General features: G+C 49.4%; 1 protein-coding gene across 1 annotated transcript; it reads right to left on the reverse strand.

The window, feature by feature from the left end:
* Positions 1–845: 845 nt before the first annotated feature.
* On the reverse strand, positions 846–23668 carry CPLX4 (complexin 4). The gene is made up of 3 exons (XM_055559194.1): positions 23295–23668; positions 15430–15517; positions 846–1073 (listed from the first exon to the last, which is right to left on the reverse strand). Exons 1-3 carry the CDS (start codon positions 23459–23461, stop codon positions 846–848), a joined length of 483 nt encoding a protein of 160 aa, XP_055415169.1. The 5' UTR covers positions 23462–23668.
* Between the last annotated feature and the right edge of the window lie 107 nt (positions 23669–23775).

Below are 23775 nucleotides of genomic sequence, written 5' to 3' on the forward strand. Positions count from 1 at the left end.
AGCAGGGAAGGTGGGGAGAGGGGCCAGAGAGGAGAGGAGGATGAGAGAGACACGCACACGGGCTGATTTAAGGTCTCCGTGCTGTTTGCCCACCCTCACGGTCCGGTGCTGTTACCAAGGTCAGCCAAGAGGAGCTGACACCGAATACTGGACCAGGGCTGGCCGTTCCAGGTGCTCCCCACGGCCCCCCACCCGCCTCTAAGCTGCCCCTCTCCCCAGCCTCCCACCTCCACCCAAATCCATTCTTCCCACCCTTCTGGAAGGGTGATGTGCGGTGCAAACGCCGGCCAGGTCTCCTCTCCGCCTCCTCTCTCGTCTCCTCCCCCATCCCTGCCCTTCGGCTTCGTGCAAGCATCCATGAGAAGCATCAATGGCATCCTGGAGACAGAGGTGTTTGTGATCTCTGACGGCCCTTAGCCTGCAGTCTGGGCTCCGGGGGGCACCCTGACCTTCCACGTCTTTCTCTGAAGGGACCCGGAGTCCTGCTTAATGGTTGGACAGAGTCAGGACCTTGTCCTGTCTGCAGAAAGTCGGAGATGAAACACCGTTTGCTTTTGTTTCTTCCTGGCCGTCCTACAGACCGTTAGGCAGACGTGTGTTCTGCCTCATTCACGGCTGAAAAGCTCAGGCTTCGTCAGATTCACAACTAAAAGGACAGCGTGATTCCTGCTGCCAGGGGCGCTACCGGAACGTTTAGAGCAACCGAGGTGTCCTCTACGTGTTGGCTGCGAGTTTCCTCACGGTTTTCTTAACCGTTCACTACGCTAACGTCGATGCTGTTGGAAGCGCCGCGCAGGAGAGCGGTCGCTTCCGCCTTGACTGGGCCTCCTCGGTGCCCGCCCGCCTCACATCACAGCGCACTTCTGCTCGGCCGTCTGCTTGATTTCCGAGAAGGTGGCCTGGGCTTTCTCTTTGATGGCGTCCAAGTCCATGTTCTGAAGGTTCTGTAGCTGCCTAAGGATAGAATCCTTGTCTTCTTCCTCTTCTTGATCTTCATCTACCATTTTCCGGAGGTCTTCGGGCAAATCCACATCGTCTCCAGCCATCTGGATCTGGTTCTCATCCATCTCACTCTGTGCAGAAAAACAAACACGGAGATAGAGGAAAAACCCTTCTAAAACCAACCAACCAACCGACCCTGGCCGCAGCAGGGAGCTGGAGGTCTGCTGAGAAGGGATGCCGGGAACGACACACTTGGCCATCTCGCAGCAGAACCTGGGTCTGGTACCAGCTGCGGAGGCCGGACGTCCCAGCTGAGATGCTGCATCTCTCTGCACTTGGCTCTCAGAAGCTTCTAGCACTGTGGTTCTCAAAGTGTGAGGAGCTTCTTTGGAGGTCCAGGGGTTAAGAATTGGCCTGCCAATGCAGGGCACTCTGGTCTGGGAAGAGCCCACGCGTGTGTCCTGACTACCAACCCCTTTCTGTAGAGCCCACAACAAGACATGGCCCCGCAGTGAGAAGCCATCACACCACAAGGAAGAGGAGCCCCACTCGCCACAACTAGAGGAAACCCACACACAGATGGGGAGGCCGAGCACAGCCAAAATTAGCTAATTAATTAAAAACATGAAAGCGTGGTCCCTGTACCAGGCAGTATTGGCATCATTTGGGAATGTGTTAGAAGCACAAGTTCTCAAATTACCCCAGACCTACTGGATCAGAAACTCCAGGCTGGGGTCCAGCAATCTGCATTTTCAGACTCCCTGTCTGTCCTGCTGATACCCGAAAAGCTTGACCAACTCTGCCTTAGGGCTGCTCTGCATGCTTTGTTTTCCATCAGCCCCAGACTGTGACTCAGTGGCCCAAGCTGAGCCCACTCTGGGGTAGGGGGCTGTTGGGCTCATAGGGCCAGACCAGGCTCTCTCCATCCAGCCATCACTCTTTAGGGGCAACTCCTGGTTAACCATCACCCCTTCCCTCCCTTCTACCAGATACAGAAGCGGCTCAAATTCAGCTTTACATCCTTGACGCCTAGAAACAAGTCTGGCACACACCACCTGTTTATTGAGTGAATCGTTCACACCAGGACTCCAACGCAGCACCCCCGGGCTAGCCTTGTTCACTGCAACGGCCTTACAATTTTCTCCCGTGGTCCTAGGCATGGCTGTTCTGAGCCTCTTAGTTCCTGCTGCCTGGTCTCTGAATTTGTCTTTACTCTTAGGCTGCTGAGCCCTTTGTTCTATAACAAAGAAGAATCTACAGAACATATTTTTCTGCGAAAGGCAAGGGTCCTTTCTTTTCTTAGATGGCTGCTCTCAGATATAATTTTCTGAGATCAGGTTGTAACATGGGGCAAACTGGGCTTTGGGGGACACAGAAGATCAAAAGGGGCTTCCTCGGTGGCTCAGACGATAAAGAATCCACCTGCCAATGCAGGAGACCCAGGTTTGATCGCCGGGTCGGGAAGATGCCCTGGAGAAGGAAATGGCAACCCTCTCCAGTATTCTTGTCTGGAGAATTCCATGGACAGAGGAGCCTGGTGGGCTACAGTCCATGGGTCACAAAGAGATGGACACGACTGAGCGACTAACAGAGACACACACATGGTCATGGAGCTTGGAGGCTCATCTTCTAACACGGAACTTCTGGGTTACCTGCCCCGCCCTCCCCAGAGCTCCCGCTCCATGTTTACTCCTGTGCTTTCTCCCTGCTCCTTGGAATGCAGACTTCTGATGCCAAGGGGAAAGAGGCTTTCAGGGGGCACATCCCTTGCCCTGACTCTCCCTGGACAGCCTGGGAGGACGGCTCTCAGTGTCGGCTTCCCAGGTGACAGAAGCTTCCCGTGCACTTGGCCAGGCCTTGGCCCCTCAAAGCGCTTAACAGATCAATTAGTTCCTCGTCAAACTGGTGTGGGGATTAATTAGTTAGTTAATCCCCAGGGGCTCCCGGCCAAGCCTCCGTTTCTATTTATTTTGTATTCACCTGCCCTCGAGGGTGCCTCCCTTGTGGACGGTCCTCTGGGCATTTTTTGCAGGAAGGGGGGGGAAAAGCAGGGGGCAGCCTGAATTCTCAGCTTACCTAAGTGCCATGCCGGGCCCCTGCCCACTTGAAATAAAACATAGAATCTGTAAAGGCATTCCTGGGAATTTCAGCATCTACACCCCTCCAGGTGGTAAGAAGTTCTCTGTGCTTGTCACCAGGTTGGAACCTGGACAGGCTGGGGGAATAGGCGGCTGGCGGGGCCAGGGGGCCAGTCCACTGGTGCCCTGAGCGGCCCGATGCCCTCAGGAGGGCGCTCCCCAACCCCTGTTCTCCAGCCTGCTCAGAGTGCAGCTGCAGACCGACTCGGGTTTATTTTCACCTCCTTCCCCTGGCCCTTGTGGCTCAGCTGGTAAAGAATCAGCCTGCAATGAGGGAGGCCTGGGTTCCATCCCTGGGTTGGGACGATCCCCTGGAGAAGGGAAAGGCTCCCCACTCCAGTCTTCTGGGCTGGAGAATTCCATGGACTGTATAGTCCATGGGGTTGAAAAGAGTCAGACATGACTGAGTGACTTTCACTTTCACTTTCCCTGACCCAGGGAAGGAAGAGCTAAGAGGGTCCACTGTGCCCCCCGACTCACAGAGGGGATCTGGGTCGCCACAACATCTACCCTAGCAGTTCTCAAAGTGGGCTCCCGAGGCTGGCCGCAGCGGCATCCCCCAGAACCTTGTTAGACACAAGGGTTCTTGGCCCTCTCCCTGACCTGCTGATTCAGAAGCCGTGGGGCCTGGCTGAGCCGTCTGTGGTTTAGTGAGCCCTCCTGGTGATTCTGCTGCTTGTCAAAGTTTAAGAAGCCCCACCCTACCTCTCTTGAAGACAGGGGGCTGTAACTCACTCATCTCTAAGTCTCGGAACCCAGCAAGTATCTGGCATGTCGTCACAGACAAGACTCCAGGAGCCTGTTGTCAGGGACGACGATTGAACGTGCAGGCCCTCTTGACTGTAAACAAGCTCTGTTTCGTAGCTACTGATGTGTTTACGTTCCCACTCCCAAAGGGGCTGCCTAGAGGTCAACGGTTGGCTTGAAGATCAGACACCTGAGTGTGAAGGTTACCTCCACCACATACAGGCTGTGTGACCTTGGGCACCTAATACCCCTTCTCTGAACTTATTTCCTTATTTATAAATTGGGTTTATGTTATTTGCCTCCTTGCTAGCTCAGATGGTAAAGAATCTGCCTGCAGTGCAGGAGACCAGGGTTCGATCCCTGGATCGGGAAAATGCCCTGGAGAAGGGAATGGCAACCCAGCTCCACTGTTCTTGCCTGGAGAATCCCATGCATGGGGGAACTGGGTGGGCTACAATCCATTGGGTCGAAAAGAGCCACTCACGACTGGGTGATGAACCGACATAACTTTCATAATTCTATAGAAGATAAATTAAATGATGACTGAATAATTTGGAATGTATTAAGCAGTTAAAGATGGCTATTCCTAAATGTAATGACCCTCAGAGGTAAAGCCGGGGGTGGGGGAGCTGAATTGCCCTGAAAGGCTTTGGCCCTGCACACGGTGCTCATCCCATCAGAAGGAGGCCTCACTCTCCCGCCCCTCACCTCTGGCCTGGGAGTGCCCCTACCTACCTTCACTCCAGAGCCTCGGCTTTCCTAGCAAACTGGGCCTGTTCATTTCCCTTTCAGCACTAGACACAATTCTGGGAGAAAATGACCCAGAGCGCCCAGCTCCCCTCACCTCTTGTCAGGCCCAACCTAATGCACGTGGGGCACAGAGGGTGAAGACTGACCGAGGTGCCCGGCTTGTGACCTGCACTTCTGTCTGCCCCCCAACCCCTGTTCCCACCCATCCACGGGAGCCTCATGTATATGGTTCCCAGCCTGGGGCTTCCCAGATACTGGTAAAGAGCCTGCCTACTGACGCGAGAGACACGGTTCATCCCTGGGTCGGGAAGATCCCCCCCAGAGGAGGAAGTGGCACCCGCCCAGGTCACACGCATGCTCAGTGGGGAAGAATCCACCTGCCAGTGCAGTAAGAGACACAGGAGACCTGGGTTCAATCCCTGGGTTGGGAAGTTTCCCTGGGGAAAGAAACGGCAACCACTCCAGTACTCTTGCCTGGAGAATCTCATGGAGAGAGGAGCCTGGTGGGCTACAGTCCACGGGGTCACGAAGAGTCAGACACGACTTAGCAACTAAACCACCACCACCACCGGTATTCTTGCTTGGAAAATTCCATGAACAGAGGAGCCTGGAGGGTTACACTGGGGCTACAGTCCATGGAGTCGCAAAGAGTCGGACCCGACTGAGAGACTGGGCGTGCACTCACCCACATGGGACTCATACACGACCCTGGGATTGCCTCCCCTTGCACGACAAACTGCCCTGCTGAGAGGGACTCCTCTGCAATCCAAGCAGTGGGTGTCTTGTCCTGACTTTGCTGCTCCAGGTTGGGAACGCCAGGAATATTTTGACAGAATGCATGCATCTAGGAAAGGCGTCCATGCTTCACGACACGCCATGAGCCCAAGTGCAGGTACAGCGGACACGAACCAGCCCCAGGACAGGAGCGGGAGTCTGATGCTGAGAACCCCTGGCAGGTGAATGAACGAGTGAATGAATGAATGAGAAGGGCGCCACGTGAGCTAGCATATACAGAGGAACGCACAGGCTGCCTTCATTCCTCAGGGTCCTGTTTCAGAAGTCGTCTCGTTTCTAGAAATCTCATCAATATGGGATATTGTTTAATGCAGTTAAGAACTAATTATTTTTAGGCTGGCTGACCACAATCAGTCGTAATCTCTTGCCTTTTAACCAGATTTATAATCTTAATTGCCAGGGCTGAATGCCCCATTATTTAAATAGCACCGCCTCCTGCCCTTGTTACTCCTCTGACTGGTTCTGACCTTTCACTGAAGGGTAAGCATGATCCTGGATTCAGACTTCCTTCTTCCTCATCTTGGTGAACTGGTCCTCATCTGGTATCAAAATGGAAATACGATGATCAACTATTTCACATGATTATATCACCAAAAAGTTGAGTCCAGCCAGTCAAGCCTGATGTGCAGGCACGCACCAGAATGATATAGATGTGACTGTGAGCAAACTCCAGGAGATGTGAAGGACAGGGGAGTCTGGTGTGCTGCAGTCCACGGGGTCCCAAAGAGTCGGACATGACTGAGCAATCCAACAACATCAACAATAAGATCTGATTTTGGAGTTCGCCAGTGGCTCAGTGGTAAAGAATCTACCTGCCAAGCAAGAGGCACAGCTTTGATCCCTGGGTCGAGAAGATCCCTTGGAGGAGGAAATGGCAACACACTCCAGTATTCTTGTCCGGGAAAATCCCACGGACAGAGGAGCCAGGTGGGCTGCAGCCCATGGGGTCGCAAAAGAGCTGGACACGGCTGAGCATGCACATAGGCACAATCTGTGGCAGGGATCCAGGCAACAGAATTTTTAAAAAGCTTTCCCGGGACTTCCCTGGCAGTCCAGTGGTTAAGAGCTCACCTTCCAATGCACGGAATGCCAGTTCAACCCCTGGTTGGGGAATTAAGATTCTCCATGCCTCACCACCAAAACAGAAAACAGAAACAATATTGTAACAAATTCAATAAAGACTTTAAAAGATGGTCCACCTCAAAAAAAAAAAAGTGTGTGTGTTTTTAAAACTTTTTAAAAATTAGAAGCTTCCTGGGTGATTCTAATGCGTGAGAGGTTGAGACCCTGTCAGGGCTTGCTAGCGTCAGCTTCTGCTACACCGCATGGTCTTTCCCTCTTTAGTTCCCGAAGGAGCGAGGCAGAGGCTGTGACTCTGAAAAGTGCTGCCAGTTTCTGATGCTGACTGAGCGAGTGCACACAGGGGCTTCGCGAGGTGCGAGACTTCCCCCACTGTGTGCATCTCATGCTGCTCTCCTGCGTGCAGACTTTCCAGGGGCACTCGAGACGTTCCTAGAGGAACTTATCCAAGCCTCTCCTCTACAGATGTGGAAACTGAGGTCCTGGGAGGTGAAGAGGCTTGCGCGATGTCCTTCTGCTTGTTAGGGAAGGAGAGCCCAGCCCTGCTGCTGGGTCTGGTAGGAAAACCCAGCTGGTGAGTCAGATCGCCTTGGGGTCTTGCCATTTACCGGCTGTGTGACCTCGGGAATCCCGGCACCCTCTCTGAGCTGCTGTTCTTATCCAAGCAGGGGAAATGAGGCCTCCCTCCCTTCCAGGGTGGCCATGAGGGGTAAGTGAGAAGGTGGCACATGCAAAGCCGATGGCCAATTCCCCCCTTCCCAGGTCCCCGAGGACCTTCCCAGGGCAGGAGCAGAAGCAGCAAACAGAACCGGGGCAGCAGGGGAGGAGCGGGAAGGGACGGCCCCTAGCGGGCCCCGGAGGGCCTCCGAGCTGCTGCCGGAAAGAGCTGCTCGAAGCGGGTGTTTTAGTGCCTGGGACCCTGCAGGGCAGCCCGAAGGGCGCCTGGTCTGAAGAAGGCAGGCAGAGAGAGGGTCACAGAATCGTCTCTGCCTTTAAGAGGCAGCTTGTGCTCTCAATGTAGAATGTTGAAAGAAGCCTTCCTGCTAGATTTTCTTCTGTCTTGTCTTTGTTCAGAGTGAGCGATGCCCTTAATACTGCAGACAAACACCAGGTGTAACGAAAGCTCCGGCTCCGCGGGGGGCCCGACATTATTTTTCAATGACTAACCTAGATTGACAATTCTGTTAATAGGATTAGCGCTCATTGTGGAGCTGTTTTCTCTTATTAATTTGGCTTGACTTACATATACATTTTGAATTGGCTAGGAAAGGGGGGGCACCTTTGTTTTTAGGGGAAAAAAAACCTCGTGGCTTTATTTATGACTTCCTCTGCCTGAGAAAATATGACATCCTAATTATGAGCTAAAGTAATCTTTGTATTTTATAAGGAATCATAATGTCTTGTTCTTTTCATGAAAACTGATTGTAATTTAACTCTTGTGGCAGATGGATCCCTTCTGCTGATTTTGATACTTCGTTCTTTGGGTGTGCTTTTGTTTTTCTTTTTTCCCGACTAACATTGATCATTCAGCAAGACTTTTGTTGGGGGGGTGTTTATGTGTGTGTCTATGTATATCTGTGTGATAGGTGCGTGTGTCTGTGTGCATGTGTGTGTGGTATGTGCACATGTATGTGTGTCTCTCTGTGTGCAGTACATGTGTATGTATGTGTGTCTCTGTGTACTGTGTGCATATGTATGTGTGTGTCTCTGTGTGTAGTGTGTGCACGTGTGTGCATGTGTGTCTCTGTGTGTAGTATGTGCATATGTGTGTGTGTCTCTGTGTGTGCAGTAGGTGCGTGTGTGTGTGTGTATGTCTCTGTGTAGTATGTGCATATGTATGTGTGTGTGTGTGTATGTCTCTGTGTAGTATGTGCATATGTATGCGTGTGTGTGTATGTCTCTGTGTAGTATGTGCATATGTATGTACGTCTGTGTGTGTGCAGTAGGTGCATGTGTGTGTGTGTATGTCTCTGTGTACTATGTGCATATGTATGTGTGTGCATGTGTGTCTCTCTGTGTAGTATGTGTGTCTCTGTGTGTGCAGTAGGTGCGTGCATGTGTGTGTGTGTGTGTATGTCTCTGTGTAGTATGTGCATATGTGTGTGTGTATGTCTCTGTGTAGTATGTGCATATGTGTGTGTGTATGTCTCTGTGTAGTATGTGCATATGTGTGTGTGTGTGTCTGTGTTGTATGTGCATATGTGTGTGCGTGTGTGTGTGCACGTGTGTGTCTGTGTGCAGCCTCTCCATGTCAGACACCGTGCAAGGCCCTGATGACAAAGACAGAAACCTCAGCCGCTTTGTTAAGAAGCACACAGTCCAGCAGGTGAGAGGATTCAGAGTAGAAAGATGGCAGGCGAGACATGCACTCAGGCGCTATGGGAGCACAGGGGACTGGGAGAGGGGGGAGGTCATGGAAGGTTCTGGAAGAAGCAGCAGTAGAGCAACGTCTTCCAGGAAGGAAAGGGGTCACAGGGAGCAGGGTGTAGGGGACGTGAGGTGGGAGGAGGAGCTAGTCCAGGTGAGGGGCCCCAAGAGGTGAGGCTGGGCAGCTGGGAAGAACTCAAGGTGTGCAGGCCAGGAGGCTGGACGCTACTCTAAAAAATCATGGTAAGCCTTTTTTTTTTTTTTTTTAAAAAGGGGAAGAACAGAATCTGTTTGCATCTTGGAAACCTCACTCTGCAATTTTGAGGGGAGCAAGACACAATCAAAAAACTACTTAAGAGGTATTGTAAATGGCAACCCACTCCAGTGTTCTTGCCTAGAGAATCCCATGGACAGAGGAGCCTGGTGGGCTACAGTCCATGGGCTCGCAGAGTTGGACACAACTGAAGAGACTTAATGCATACACAAGAGGTATTGTAGTCAAGTTGCTGAGAAGTGCTAAGCCCTGCACTTGGGGAGGAGTTGAGAATGATTAGGAGGTGGAATGCGGAGAAGGCAATGGCACCCCACTCCAGTGTTCTTGCCTGGAAAATCCCATGGACGGAGGAGCCTGGTGGGCTGCAGTCCATGGGGTCACACAGAGTCGGACACGACTGAAGCGACTTAGCAGCAGCAGCAGCAGCAGGGGGTGGAACGGCTGTCGCCTGCTGATCTCTCTGTGCGGGGCTGGAGGAGGAGGGACCTGGAGGGTGAGCCTGGGGGCGGTGTGGGTTGGGGGCCCTGGTGGAGGTGGATCCTGCAGGAGCAGGGCTGAGAGGGACCAGTGTCTTTCTGGGTCTGAGCTGGAGGTGCCCGAGGAGAGGTGGATGCGATGGTGACCTTTAGGGAGAAGGTGTAGGAAGGAGGTAGAGGCTGGAGGGTCAGCAGCACACATCTAGGTAGCAGCTGAAGGCCACGGGAGATGCTGCCATTTGGGGAGAGTGTGACAGCGTGAGGGACAAAGAGAAGACGGTGGGGGGAGCACCCGGGGATATTCAGAAACCTGGGGGCAGACCAGGGAGGTAGCCCTGGAAAGAGAGGAGAGACAGGTTATGGAGCAGAATGAGGAGGGTGGTGCTGAGAGGCTGAGAGAGAGAGGGCTTCAGGGAGGAAGCGCTGAGCGAGACGGGGTGAGGAAGGCTTTGCCCTGGGAAGGACCGCTCCAGGAAGAGGGCCCGGACGGAACAGCAGGACCGTCTACTGCAGCGAGACTGACCTCAGAGCATCTTCAGGAGGAAGGCTTCGGCAGAGCAGCGGGAACCGCTCATTTAGGAAGATGCCTAGAAAGCCACGTTCACTCAAAGTGCTGTTTGCTTTAGTTGGAGAGACTTGACCTCCTTTACAATGGAGAGGCCAGTGGGGAGAAAGCACTGAAGACCCAGGCAGGACACTGGGTGAAACAGGACCCAAGTCTAATATGAGGTCGTGGGTTACTTCAGGCAGCTGAAGTCCCCTAACAACCTGGCATTTGAAAAGCAGAGGAAACCAACGAACGCATGGACATGAATGTTCTGTGATGACCTGGAGTAGGGGGATGAGATGGGGGTGGTGGGGAGGCTTTTGAGGGTGGGGACACAGCGAATATACTCTTCTACATACATGTCCGGTTATTGCGATTTGATGACCGCGCTCATTTGACTCCTGCGATGACCGCAATAGACAGGGGTCATCAGAAGATGAGGGTCTGACCAACGAGGCTGTGCTGACGATGAGCAGAAAACCCGGAAGGGAGGCGTGTGCGGTTTGGCGGGCGTCAGGACTCCACTGCTCCTCTCAGAGACCGAATTTCCCTTCCCCCGGTCAGCAGTCGACTAGAACTCTTTTTTGCAGCAAACACTGGCCAAATGATTTCTTTCAAAAATACAGTTCTAATTCCAGAATGTGACGGAGTTATCCTCATCAGACCCGACAGCTCCTGGGAAGACATTTCCCTCAAATCTGCTCTCGTTGGGCCTGGGCGAGGGTTCGGGCCCAGGACGGCCTCCTGCTGGTTATGTAACCGCTGGGAGTGACCCCGGGGAACCGTGAATGAGGCCCCCAGGGGTCCCCCCTCGTTAGCGGGGAGGACCCGGTGAGCATGTCCAACCCCCTGTGGGCTGTTAATACTGTTAGTCCGGCTGTTTACCCAACATGGATTTTATGAGACGGCCCTGGACTGAGGGTTCTGCAAACCCCGAGGGGAGGGAAGGTTGTGCTCAGGAGCCGGGTAAGGCCCTGGTGAGCCGCACTCTCTGGCCAGCACTGTTTAGACGTGTTAGGCTGCTGTGTTCCTGTCTCAGGTTCTCATTAGCGCAGTAATCAGGATGGCAAGCCCCATGAAGGGCTGTGGGCAACGACTCGAGAACCTGTTGTTCTGTCCCCGCGCTGGCCCAGGCCTCCCTTAGCGGGTCTGGGCTGCCGCGAGGGCCCAGTCCTGACATGCCGGCCCCTCATCCCTTCCCCTCCGGTTCACCATACACAGCACCAAGGCCATCGCCTTTCCCCACTTCAGTGACACCCACGGGCACTGCCTGGCTTTCCAGGGCTCCTTATGGGGACATCTAGGAGAGGAAAACCCACCACCTATATTCCTGTGTGGTTCTCAGAAGGTTCTTTCTAAAGGGTCCGCTATGCAGATTCTTCTGAATAATCAGAGGAAGCCCTATGAGCTAACCTATGGATGGTTCCATACGAGCCTGCAGCCCCCCTCAAGAGGCTGACTTGATGCAAAGACTTAAGGCCTGGGAAATGACTCTCCCCCATGGCCATCGTTTCCTCAAAGTCGTCTCCTCTCGCAGCTGAAAATTCCAATTCCTTCAACGCTTCCTCAATGACAGCCAGCCGTTTCAAGATTTCTCGGCCAGCATCCCGGTGGCTGCGGAGACAGCGGCTCAGCTCCCTACCATGCCCACCCACGGCCCTCGAAGGTGTGGCCCCTTCCTGCCCCCCACCCAGCGACCCAGCAGGGCCCAGCGTCCTTCCCATGCCTGCCAGCACAGCGGCCACTGCAGAGCAGCGTGTGCTGTGCGATCCTTAATATCAACAGAGTGCACTGCAAAAAACAAGCCCCCCTCTGGAAGTCGCTCCTGGCCACCCGCACTGACCCTCCTAGAGCACGCAGTCCCCAGGGAAGAACTGAGACTCACCGAGGGGCTATTCTGCTGGGGCGGCCTGGGGGCATCGCTCTGCGGCTGCGGCTGGGGACCCCGGGAGGCCGGAAGGACCCAGGTTCCTGCCCCCCGCGCCAGCGTCGGGAGCCTGTGACGGCCTCTCAAGGAGGAGGGGGCATGGCGGGCTGCCCTCCAAGCCCAAGGCCTGCGTGGAGGCAGGGGTGTCACTCATGGCTAGGGAGACCTGGACTGAACGGAATACGACCCGGCCGATCTTTGATGGCATTCTTCCTATTAATTACTGCTTTCAAAATGTATTTATTTTGTTTGTTTATTTTGGGCTGTGTTAGGTCTTCGATGCTTCGCAAGGATGTTCTCTAGCTACGGCAACAGGAGCTGCTCTTTGCTGCCGTGGGCGGGCTTCTCCTTGCTGTGCCTTCTCTCGTTGAGTCCACAGCATGTGGGATCTTCTCCGCTCTGTGCACCGGCAGGCAGATTCTTATCCACTGCCCCACCAGGGAAGTCCTAATTACCATTTTTATGAACAGTGCACCTGAGGTTAGATAGAATTTCCAGGTGCTGACCAAAAGAGCAGGCCGTTGTGTTATTGGGGCAAATTCTTGAAGCATCAGGTGTAGAATCCATTTTGACACCATCCAGCCATGGGCTTTCCTAGTAGCTCAGAAGGAAAGCATCTGCCTGCAATGCAGGAGACCTGGGTTCGATCCCTGGGTCGGGAAGATCCCCTGGAGAAGGAAATGGCAACACACTCCAGTGTTCTTGCCTGGAGAATCATGGACAGAGGAGCCTGGCAGGCTATAGTTGGACACGGCTGAGCGACTAACACACACACAAAGCTGTGACACATGGGCGCCCTTAGGGAGCCCCCACCTGGAAGTAAAGTCCACGGCGCAGGGTGACGTGGGAGCGCTTTCAGGAGACGCTGCCGCTGTTTACTCAGGTTGTACCGGAGTTTTGCCTGTGCTCACGGTCTCCTGTCAAGCATCAGCTGACAGAGCAGCAGGGAAAGCGACGGGCCCGCATCTCTGGAGGACAGATTCTGAGATGCTTCGCTGAAATAGGAGCAGGCCACGCTGTCCCAGAAGGGGCAGGGCAGTTTTAAATCACATGGAACTCCAGACAGCTCTAAAGCTTTCAGAACGCCTCAAATGCGAAGAGTGGAAAGAGCAGAGACCTTGAGACCAGGTGGAGCTGTGTTCAAATCCCTTTGTGGGTAGGATGCTCTTTTTCAGGGCTGAGAGGCCCGAGATCCAATCCTGGTTCTGTCACTCCACAGCTGTGGGGTTTTGCAAAGCCGCTGAGCCCCCCCACCCCACCCCCACCTTGGCTGCAGTCTTCTCACGTCTGAAGTGAGGCCATGGCTTGGACTCTTAGACAAACTCGAAGGTCTCTTTCAGGGTCTATGAAAAAATCAGGAGGGGGTCTCATATCTGTTGTGCATTTGAACCAGCTATAGAAAAATGGGTTCACGGGCATTAGTAACCCAGGCAACTAAGTTACGGGCTCTGCTGTTCATAGTGTATCGACTGCTTGTGGTCCTGCCTCCTCTCGGTGGCTTCGGGGAGCAATAGTTAGATGTGGTGCTAGCGTTAACAAACCTGTTTGCCAGTGGAGAAGACATAAGCTTCGTAGGTTCAATACCTGGGTCAGGAAGATCCTCTGGAGGAGGGCATGGCAACCCACTCCAGTATTCTTGCCTGGAGAATGGACAGAGGAGCCTGGTGGGCTACAGGGTGGCAAAGAGTTGGACATGACTGAAGCGACTTGGCAGGCAGGCAGCCTATGCTGAATAAAGTCACTGTCACTCCAGGGAGGATACGGATCTATATATTACGTGGCTCTAATTCTCCCCTTTTTCCATAGTTTCTGTTGGAAAGGCTCTTGTGCCAAAGAAACAAACCAAGCTTAGAGATCTAGGAATTATTTTTTTCTCTGAAGAGCATCAAACCCATTTTGCAAAGGAGGTTGTCCACCCCTGAGGATTTGGGTGAGCAAGACCACCAGCTCACCATTAAAAAAACAATCAAAGGGCAGATATTTTCAGTTTAAGTGAAAGAAAGTGAAGTTGCTCAGTCGTGACTCTTTGCAACCCCACGGACTGTAGCCTGCCAGGCTCCTCCATCCATGGGATTTTCCAGGCAAGAACACGGGAGTGCGTTGCCATTTCCTTCTCCAGGGGCTCTTCCTGACCCAGGGGTCGAAATTGGCTCTCCCGCACTGCAGGCAGGTTCTTTATTTACTGTCTGAGCCCCCAGGAAGCCCTACTGTTTTCGGTTTAGAGACCTGCAGTTCTTGTGTTGTTGACTCACCTCAATGACTCACCCTTGTTATTATCAAGAAATAAGGCTTTTGTGTGTAGAGATAATAACAGCAGTAAGAGCGATCACCCACGGAGCTCTTTCCACTAGTCAGGCACTTGATTTGTCTGATGATTTCAGACGAAGAAAGTACGTGTCAGGAAGTACGTGTCGCTGCCCTCATGTTATAGACGAGGAAAAGGAGGCTGAGATGTATTAAGAAGCCATCTGAGATTGCTGATGTCAGAGCCAGGATTCAAACCCAGTTCTCCTTACATCCTCACCAAACCACAAAACAGTTGTCAAAAATATATCCTCAATAACAACAAATATATATGTATATATACTTAAAATACCCCGTCTTTCTGGAAGACACACAACCAGCTGATGGTGTGTGTGTGTGTGTGTGTGTCTGTGTATGTGTGTGTATGTGTGTGTATGTATGCATGTCCCTTAGCAGGACGGTAGTCACTCTTTCTGTTTCCTCTAAGAACCCACCTTATAAGACTGTGGTGAGGACTGAATGAATTTATCTATGCAAAGAACTTAAGAGCAGGGCCTGGCACTTAGAAGAGCTCAGGAAATGTCAGCTGTGATGACGGTTATTCTCATTGTGTATATACAGATATTCTATAGTCCTTAAATATATTTACATAAACAGGTATTACTCCATTTTGTTGAGAGGAAAATGAAGTTCATAGAGGTTAAGTGCCTGGAATCTAGTTTTTATGAACTAATTCAACGCTCTTTTCACTATATCAAATACCTCAATTACGATTAAGTGAAAGTCACTCAGTCGTGTCTGACTCTTTGCAACCCCATGGACTATAAAGTCCATGGAACTATCCAGGCCAGAATACTGGAGTGGGCAGCCTTTCCCTTCTTCAGGGGATCTTCCCAACCCAGGGATTGAACCCAGGTCTCCCGCATTGCAGGTGGATGCTTTACTAGCTGAGCCACCAGTGAAGCCCCGATTATGATTAAGACATAAAATATATATGTATTTATATATATATTTATATTTTAATATATACACACACACACACACACACAGACTTCTGAGTGTGACCCTTGCTGATAATCCAACACTTTGCATTTCTTATTATGTAAAAAATGACTGCATGTTTATTGTGTTAAGAGTCTCACCTTTGGGAGTCTGTACTTTTCTCTGAGGTGAACTCTGAGGCACGCCCTCTCGGCCTTTTTTTGTGTAAACGCAGCATCTCTTTCCATCCTGAAAGTGAAAGAAGGCAAGAAAGGCTAAGAGGACGTGAGGCCACTGGCTACTCCAGGCCTGCTCAGAGGAGCCAGACACGGGGCCTCACCCTCTGAGTGCCCACTGATCACGACCGAGTACAGATCCGAATTTCCAGACACGTCGGTCCTGCCACCTCTCTCTGATGAGGCTCCGGAGAGGCAGGGGACCACCCCTGGTGCAGAGCTGACCTCTCTGTGCTCCTCTCACCCCACCTGGGAGCTCAGGTGTCAGAGTCACTGTGAGCGCTTCCCAACGGGCAGCTTCCCAGCCTGTCCGCATCATGAAGAGAAGCTATGTTTTCAAAATCATTTTGTTTCTTATTTTATTATATTTTTTAGGGGCTGACACATTTAGTGCTTCTGAAATGCTAGGTGTATAAGCTGATAACAGAGGATGTTGAGAATTACTTTGGGGATGTAAGTTTTATTTATTTCTAGAATTTAAAACATTGAAATATAGTTGCTGTATAATACTATATGTCACAGATATACAATATAGCAATTTATGACTTTTATTTTATTTAAAAAAGTTTTTTTTGAGCTGTGTCACTCAGCATACGAAATCTTAGTTCCCCAACCAAGGATCGAACCTGGGCCCCTTGCACGGGAAGTTCAGAGTCCCAAGTGTTGGACTGCCAGGGAATTCTTCCTCCCTCTTTTTTCCCCACAATTTTTAAAGGTTATCTTCCATTTATAATGATCATAATTAACATATTGGCTGTGTTCCCTATTTTGCACAATATATCTTCATAGCTTATTTTAACATAATAATTTGTACTTAGCACATAAGTTTTAAATTCTACAGAACACTTATTTTTATGGAACAAAAATGTCTGGAGCAAACCCTTGGCATCTCCTTCCATTTCCTTTCCTGACACCCTTTTAGAAACCCTTACGTGGACTTTCCACATATCTCTTTAAGGCCAGGTTCGGTCTCCACCCATGCTGCCTTGATTCTGCAAGATTCTCAAAGTGAGAGATCTAATTTTGTGTTTTAAAGGATGTTCTTCTCCAGATCTCTGCTCAGTGACTGAGACTTTGAGATTCAGTTGTTATTCAATTCATTTAATTCCATCAATAAATGGGGATCAGAATTCTGAGCTACAATAATGTGGAATTGAAAAAAAAGAAAAGCACTTGAAATCCTTAACAGCTGAACAGGGACATTTAAAATATAAATGACAGGGAATCCAACTGTGAAAATTTCTCTCTGTGACCCTTCCAAAGAGACGTGCTCTGGAAATGGCGCCTTAGTCCAGAGAGAAACATCCGCTCCTCCCTTTCCGTTGTCAGCATCTATAAACCAGGTCGTGCAGGCTTCTTCAGTGTCTCTCAGAACCACTCCTTCCATTCTAACCATAGCAGCCTTATGAACGTCCATCACTCTGTACCGTACCTCATGCAGTGATTCGTATCTTCATACCGTATCGTATGCAGTGATTTTTAAAATAGGTTTCTAGTCCCGAATTATCAAAAAGGGCTGAAAGTAGTGGTGTACTGGCTAGTGTATCACAACCAGCTTTCTGGGGAGAGAAGCTCTGAGGCACCCACCAGGTTCCATGGTGTCAATACTTCCACTGAGGCGGACTTCAAACTAGTAATATCAACTTGATGTCACCGATACTGGGGAGACACTGGGGAGAGATACATGCGATTAACTTTGATGGGTCACTGCTGGATGCCATGGGTCAGCTCGGCACATCACTGGCTGGAAGATCCACTTTTCTCACCGCTGTTTAAATCTGGTTCCTCTCAGATGCGGCCGTCTCCTTTACTGCATACCATGGAAACAGCAAACGTGCTCTATCCATGTTTCTCTACCACTTGGGCCACTTGATTAGAGGCCGCATTGGCCATTTAAATGATCTCCCTGCTTCCATCATGGCCCTACCATTGAGAGGTGACATTTTTAACAAACGGCCTGAGCGATTCTTATGCAAGCTAAACAGAGCTGCAGCAGCCAGGACGGGGGCGCCGTTTGGAGGCAGACAGGATTTGGGGATATAATATAAAGCTATTTCCCTTCACTGTCAACCTGTCAAGCCCCAATTTAGGTACGGCCGTCCCTTCCCTGGGTGAAGGGATCACTCACACAAGGTCGGGTGTGGATTTTCAGAACGCTCTGTGGATGGCCTAATTGGACTTGTGATTTGCTGTTGGAAGTAGACTCCCTTGTTCTTGATGATCCAGAGAGAAGTAAACACCTTTGAGGATGTCGGTGAAGCTCCCTTGAACCACCTCCTCTCCTAGCTGCCCAAGCACATTGCTAGGGGCTGCTTTTACATATGGGCTTCCCTGGTGGCTCAGTGGTAAAGAATCCACCTGCCATTGCAGGAGACGTGGGCTTGATCCCTGGGTTGAGAAGATCCCCTGGAGAAGGGAATGGAAACCCACCCCTGTATTCTTGCCTGGGGAATCCCATGGACAGAGGAGCCTAGTGGGCTGCAGTCCATGGGGTCGCAAAGAGTCAGACAGGACTGAGCGACTCAACGACAACAGGAACCTTTATATACGTGGACCTGCCCTCTAGCTGTACAGGACTGGACCAAGCTGGGTAAGTGGAATTTCTTCTCTGAGAATTTGGGTTGGGAACAGAGCAAGTCAGAGACTCGCAGTTTGGCTGGATCTGTTAACAGTGAGCTCAGAGGACGTTGGCTGGATCTGTTAACAGTGAGCTCAGAGGACGTTGGAGCTCAGAGGAGCAGAGGGCTGACTGCCCCGAAAGGACAAAGCAGCTGCATGGAGGAGGACGGGCGGCCAGGGATCTAATGAGGGCCCATGACTCCCAGTGACGCTCTGGTCCTGGTTCGGCCCACGAGGCCTGGGGGCATGTCTGCAACAGATCTGGTGAAGCATCTTTGCAAGAAGCATGTTATTTGCTCAGTCATTTCTGACTCTTTGTGATCCTGTGGTCTGACCATGGGATTTTCCAGGCAAGAGCACTGAAGTGGGTTGCCATTCCCTTCTCAGGGGGATCTTCCCGACCCAGGGATCCAACCTGAGTCTCCTGCATTGCAGGTGGATTCTTTGCCACTGAACTACATGCTATGATATGCTAAGTCACTCAGTTGTGTCCGACTCTATGTGACCCCGTGGACTGTAGCCCATCAGGTTCCTCTGTCCATGAGATTCTCCAGGCAAGAATGCTAGAATGGGTAGCCATGCCCTCCTCCCTGAACTACATAATTTGCCTTAAAATAAATATCCTGTTTTCAGGTGGCTCCGTTGATTTCTATTTCTTAACTCCAAGTTCTGGAATCATTACACAGAAGCCTGGCTGAAGGAAGGGTTGGCTCTGAAGGTGTCACATTAAACTGCTCATCACTGGGGCCTGGCTTTGGACACTCTTTGAACTCATTTCCCTCTGCAAAAGGTCAGGCCTGGAGGAGGCATAAGAGAACCCTGGACTCAGTCTTCTCATTTAGGGAAAGAGAGCTTGCTGAAGAGCTCAGAGACCTGGGGGCATGGGCAGAAGCTGATGTCCCCCAACATCAACATTTTACTATAAAAAGATCCAAGTGTACAGAAAAGTTGAAGCAGTTTTACAGCTGCCACGCCTGTATTCACCATTTATATTCTACTACTGGCATCTTCCTAGACGTTCTAGAAAATGTCACTTACCTAGCCCTCTCTCGCCATTTCTCTCTCCATTCATCCATCATATTTTCTGATGCATTTCAAAGTTGTTGACATCAGTACTCTCTTCCCCCAAACACTTCAACATGCATACCATAACTCCAGTTACATATCTGTTTATTTGCTGTTGTTCGGTAGCTAAGTCATGTCCAACTGCAACCCCATAGGCTGTGGCATGCCAGGCTGTCCTTCACCATCTCCCGGAGTTTGCTCAAACTCATGTCCCTTGAGTTGGTGATGTCATCCAACCATCTCATCCTTTGTCATCCCCTTCTCCTCCTGCCCTCAATCTCTCCCAGCATCAGGGTCTTTTCCAGTGAGTCGGCTGTTCATGTCAGGTGGCCAAAGTATTGGGGCTCCTTTTCTTTTGGATTAAAATGTTGCATGCTATTAAATGCACAGACCTTAAATGGACTGTGATGGTTAACTTCGTGTGTCAGCTCAACTGGGACACAGGGTGTCCTGATTAAACGTCATTTCTGAGAGTGTTTGGGAGGCTGTTTCTAGATGAGATGAGCATTGGAGTCTGTGGACAGTGGACGGAGTGAAAGAGAAGGCCCTACTCGATGTGTGTGTGTGTGTGTGGCGTGGGGGGTGCTCGTGGAATCCATGGAGGCTTTGAATCAACAAAAAGGCCCCCTGCCTGCCTGCCTGCCTGCTGAGCTGAGACAGCGATCTCCTCTTGCTCCGAGAACCCTCCAGTTCCGAGAACCCTCCAGTTCCGAGAACCACACCGCCGACTTCCCTGGGTTGGAGATGGCGGACGGTGGGACTTCCCAGCTTCCACAGCCACGTGAACATTGGCTCCTTGTGATAAATCTCACATGTATCTGTGTGTACATACATACATTTTTTTTCTCTTCTCTTGCTTCTGTTTTTACTGTGTAAACCAAACCTCGATTGAGGTGTAAAAAACATCACTATCAGCTGAGAAAATGCCCTCATCCCGCTCTTGATCGATGCCTGCTCCCAGTCCTAGAGGCCATCCCTGTCTTTTTCCCACCATAGGTTGGGTTTGCCTGTTCTAGAACTTCATACACATGTAACCACACGCTATGCATTCTTTTGTGTAATTCTTCTTTCACTCAGCATAAAAAAACTGGGGATTTATCCAGCTTGTTTTGCTTACCAGGGGTTTGTTCCTTTTCATTACTGAGTGTATTCTACTGTATGAATAGATCTCATTTGTTTATTTATTCTATTGATGAACACTTGGATTATTTCCTAGTTTGGGCTCTCGTGAATGAAGCTACTAGGAACTTCTTTGTACAAGTCTTTTTAATATTTCTCTAGTCGCAGGGCACGTTTTTAACTTTGATAATGTCTAATTCCTCATTTCAAAATTTTATGGTCACTGATGTGAGGGTTATGTTTAGGAAATTTCTGCCTACTTCCAAGGTGCAAAGATATTCTGTTTTTTTCCTAGAGGCTGTATCATTTTAGTTTTTATGCTTAAGCCTGTGATGCACATCCAGGTTCCAGTTACAAGTGCTGCCATAGCCATTGCTGTATCATAACCAAGGGGACATTTTCCTATAATGGAGAGAAATGGAGGGATCAACAGGTTGCTTTATTTAGAACTTTCCAAATATTCTCTTTAGGTATAGACCTCTTTCAGTACTAATGTTACCAATATGGCGGCGGGGGCGGGGCGGTGTGTGGGTGGAATCTGAACATGGAAATAAAGTAAAAACGAGTGCCGTGGAGTGCATTGCTGAGTAGTATTTGATTTATTATTAGTAAAGTCAATCCCACAACTTTCCTAAAATGATAAGGACAAGTTAAGGAGGCTTTTATTTGCTAATACTCATTCTAATTATTATATATATCATGACATGTGTAGCTGTCTCTAGACATAACTTGTGTGAACCATTTTTGATGCCTGATTTTTTCATTGTAATAGTTGCTCCAATTTATACATTTCAAAATTTTTTTCTGTTGAAGTACAATTGATTCACAATGTGTTAGTTTTGGGTGCACAGCAAAGTGGTTCTGCTTTATATATACGTGTGTGTGTGTGTGTGTGTGTGTGTGTGTGCGCGCGCGCGCTCAGTTGTGTCTGACCCTTTTGCGACCCCATGAACTATAGCCCACCAGGCTCCTCTGTCCATGGAATTTTCCAGGCAAGAATACTGGGGTGGGGTGCCATCTCGTCTTCTAGGGGATCTTTCCAAGCCAGGGATCGAACCCATCTCTTGAGTTTCCTCCACTGGCAGATGGGTTCTTTACCACTGTGCCATCTGGGGAGCCCTTTATATATAATCTTTTTCAGAGTCTTTCCCCTTATAGGTTATTACAAAATACGGAGCACAGTTCCCTGATGTCTGCCTCATTGTACTGTATTCTAGGCAATAGGCTCTTGGAAACTCACAGTGGACTGGAAGTCCTGCCTCCTGCCGCGCAAGCAGGTCGCCTCACTGTCCTGCTACTGTTGCTTTAATTGGGTGATCAAACAAACGTATCACACACACACACACACACACACACACACACACACACAGAGCTGAGTGGTTGGTGTAAACTGACTGATGATACCATTTGACTATTTTGGTTTCTGATCTGTCCAGATATAAAATTAAGTAAAACTATGACATGAGTTAATCAAACAGATGTCATATCTGTGACCAGATTTATTACTGGGACACATTAAGTGATATTTTAATATCAGATGTGTAGTCTCTATTTCTGACCATTTTCTTTTTATTGGTCCCCTTGAGCTGAGAACATCTGATGCTATTTTTCTGCTTCCGCTTTTTTTTTTAACACACCACAGGCAAAACTGGCCAGTATTCAAGGAATGCTGCCTTTTTTTGCGTATTATTTTAGCACCCACATTATTTTTGCAGTTGCATTAAAAAAAAAACCCAAAAAACCAGACCTTAAATTTACTGCAAAGCCAAGCACAGTACATTCAAGGTAGTTTTATAAGCCACAGTCACTTTCAGGAAAAAATACAATAGACAAGGTTCCCACTAAATGGAAGATTTCAGCTTCCTTAGGTTCCTCCAGGTCATCAACCCTTTCTCCTTTAATCATTTTAGCAATAAGACCTAAGCAATTATGTAATTATTAGCAAAACAGCCACGGTGGCAAAACAAAACAACACTTTTGTAACATATGGTTAACTTTTAACTTCAAGACTGATTGCTTCAATGCTCAGTTGATTTGATTATTAAAACTCTTAAATTCTACTTAAAACTTTAAAAAATTAAATATAGACTACACTTATTTAAAGATCAGTCTTCAGTAGTTAAAAATTGGTAATATTCACATTCCATAATACCCAACTGAAATGTTACTAATGTTTTATTTTTATTACAGTTTATATATAGCCAGAACAATGTCCTTATCTTTTGGAGGTATATAGGCAAAGTATGCAGGGGTAAAGTATCAGGACGTCTGTAATTTACTTTAAAAATGGTTCTCTGTACCTATTTATCTATCAATCAATCATCTATCCTCCAACCAACTAATTATCTGTAAGCAAGCATGACAAAACGTCAACTGCCGATTTTAGGCCACAGGTATACATGGCCATTCTTAACACTGTTCTACTCGTCTGCATCTTTTAAAGTTTTCAAAATAGGCAGTCCGCATATCTATTCAGAGTCTTTTGAGAAGCCAAGTCTTATGACATAATTGTCATGCTGTATTTTCCAGGCTTTTTTTTTCCCCCCACACATGTAAGTTCAAGAACATTGTATTCTATGCTCTTTTAGGCCCCCTTCCAGGCGCAAAGTCTGAATTCCCGGTTTGAAAGCTTTCTGCACTCACCTAAGAGGGTGAATTTCCAGATGACTGTAAAAATATTCAGGTGCCCAATTTTGCATTTGAACAACTGAGGTCAATTAAAATGTGCCCGGATCAGAAAGTTTCAGCTGCTTTTAAGGATGACATGTAGATTTGTTTATAGCGTTTTTCATTTTCATTCACACAAGACAGAGTAGCTGCTGATGCTAGGAACTGGTTCACTTTTTAGCAGGACAGACTTCCCTGAGGTTAAGAGGAGACGGCATAGGCAAGGCCTCTGAAAGGCGGGAGGGGGAGGGGGCGCTGGACAGCGTGGCTCAGGGAGCTGCCTTCTGCTCTAACAGGGAGCCCGAGCTGCGTGCACTCACTTTTCCTCGATGATCTGCTTCTGGTACTCCTCATACTCCTCTCGACTCATCCCTTGAGCAGCTGCGGAGTCAGACGCTCCTCCTTCTTCTTTTTTTTCTTCAGACCCACCACCGAGTCCTAAATTTTTCACCTGGTTACTTATCATAGTTTTCATAAGGAAAGCCATTGTGTCTGCCCCCAGAGAAAGAAAACCAAACACTCCGAGAAAACTCAAAAGAAAACAAACAAATCACAAAATCCCCAAGTATTTTCAGTGATAGCAACACGTTGAAAAGCAAAGGACTCTGCGCAGCCTCATCTATTCAAGGGCATAATGATAGCGAGGAGTGGTTTGTGGGCTCTAAGCTGGATTAAAGAGGTGAACTCCTTAGCACAGAGAGGCAGATGGCTCTGATTACCGAGGCATGCAATCAGATGCAACCAACTACTTTCTGAATTAGTACACTAAGCTAATTTCAGAGGGGGAAAGAAGAATCCTTC

Source organism: Bubalus kerabau, chromosome 21 (assembly GCF_029407905.1).
Source record: "Bubalus kerabau isolate K-KA32 ecotype Philippines breed swamp buffalo chromosome 21, PCC_UOA_SB_1v2, whole genome shotgun sequence".
Taxonomy (NCBI): domain Eukaryota; kingdom Metazoa; phylum Chordata; class Mammalia; order Artiodactyla; family Bovidae; genus Bubalus; species Bubalus kerabau.

Excerpts from the sequence above, each read along its gene's own strand:
- CPLX4 (XM_055559194.1), bottom strand. The coding sequence starts at position 23,461 with ATGGCTTTCCTTATGAAAACTATGATAAGTAACCAGGTGAAAAATTTA. Across the intron at positions 15,518-23,294 it reads AAGCAGATCATCGAGGAAAA|GATGGAAAGAGATGCTGCGT; the intron begins GTGAGTGCACGC and ends TTTCACTTTCAG. Across the intron at positions 1,074-15,429 it reads AAAAGTACAGACTCCCAAAG|AGTGAGATGGATGAGAACCA; the intron begins GTGAGACTCTTA and ends TTTTCTGCACAG.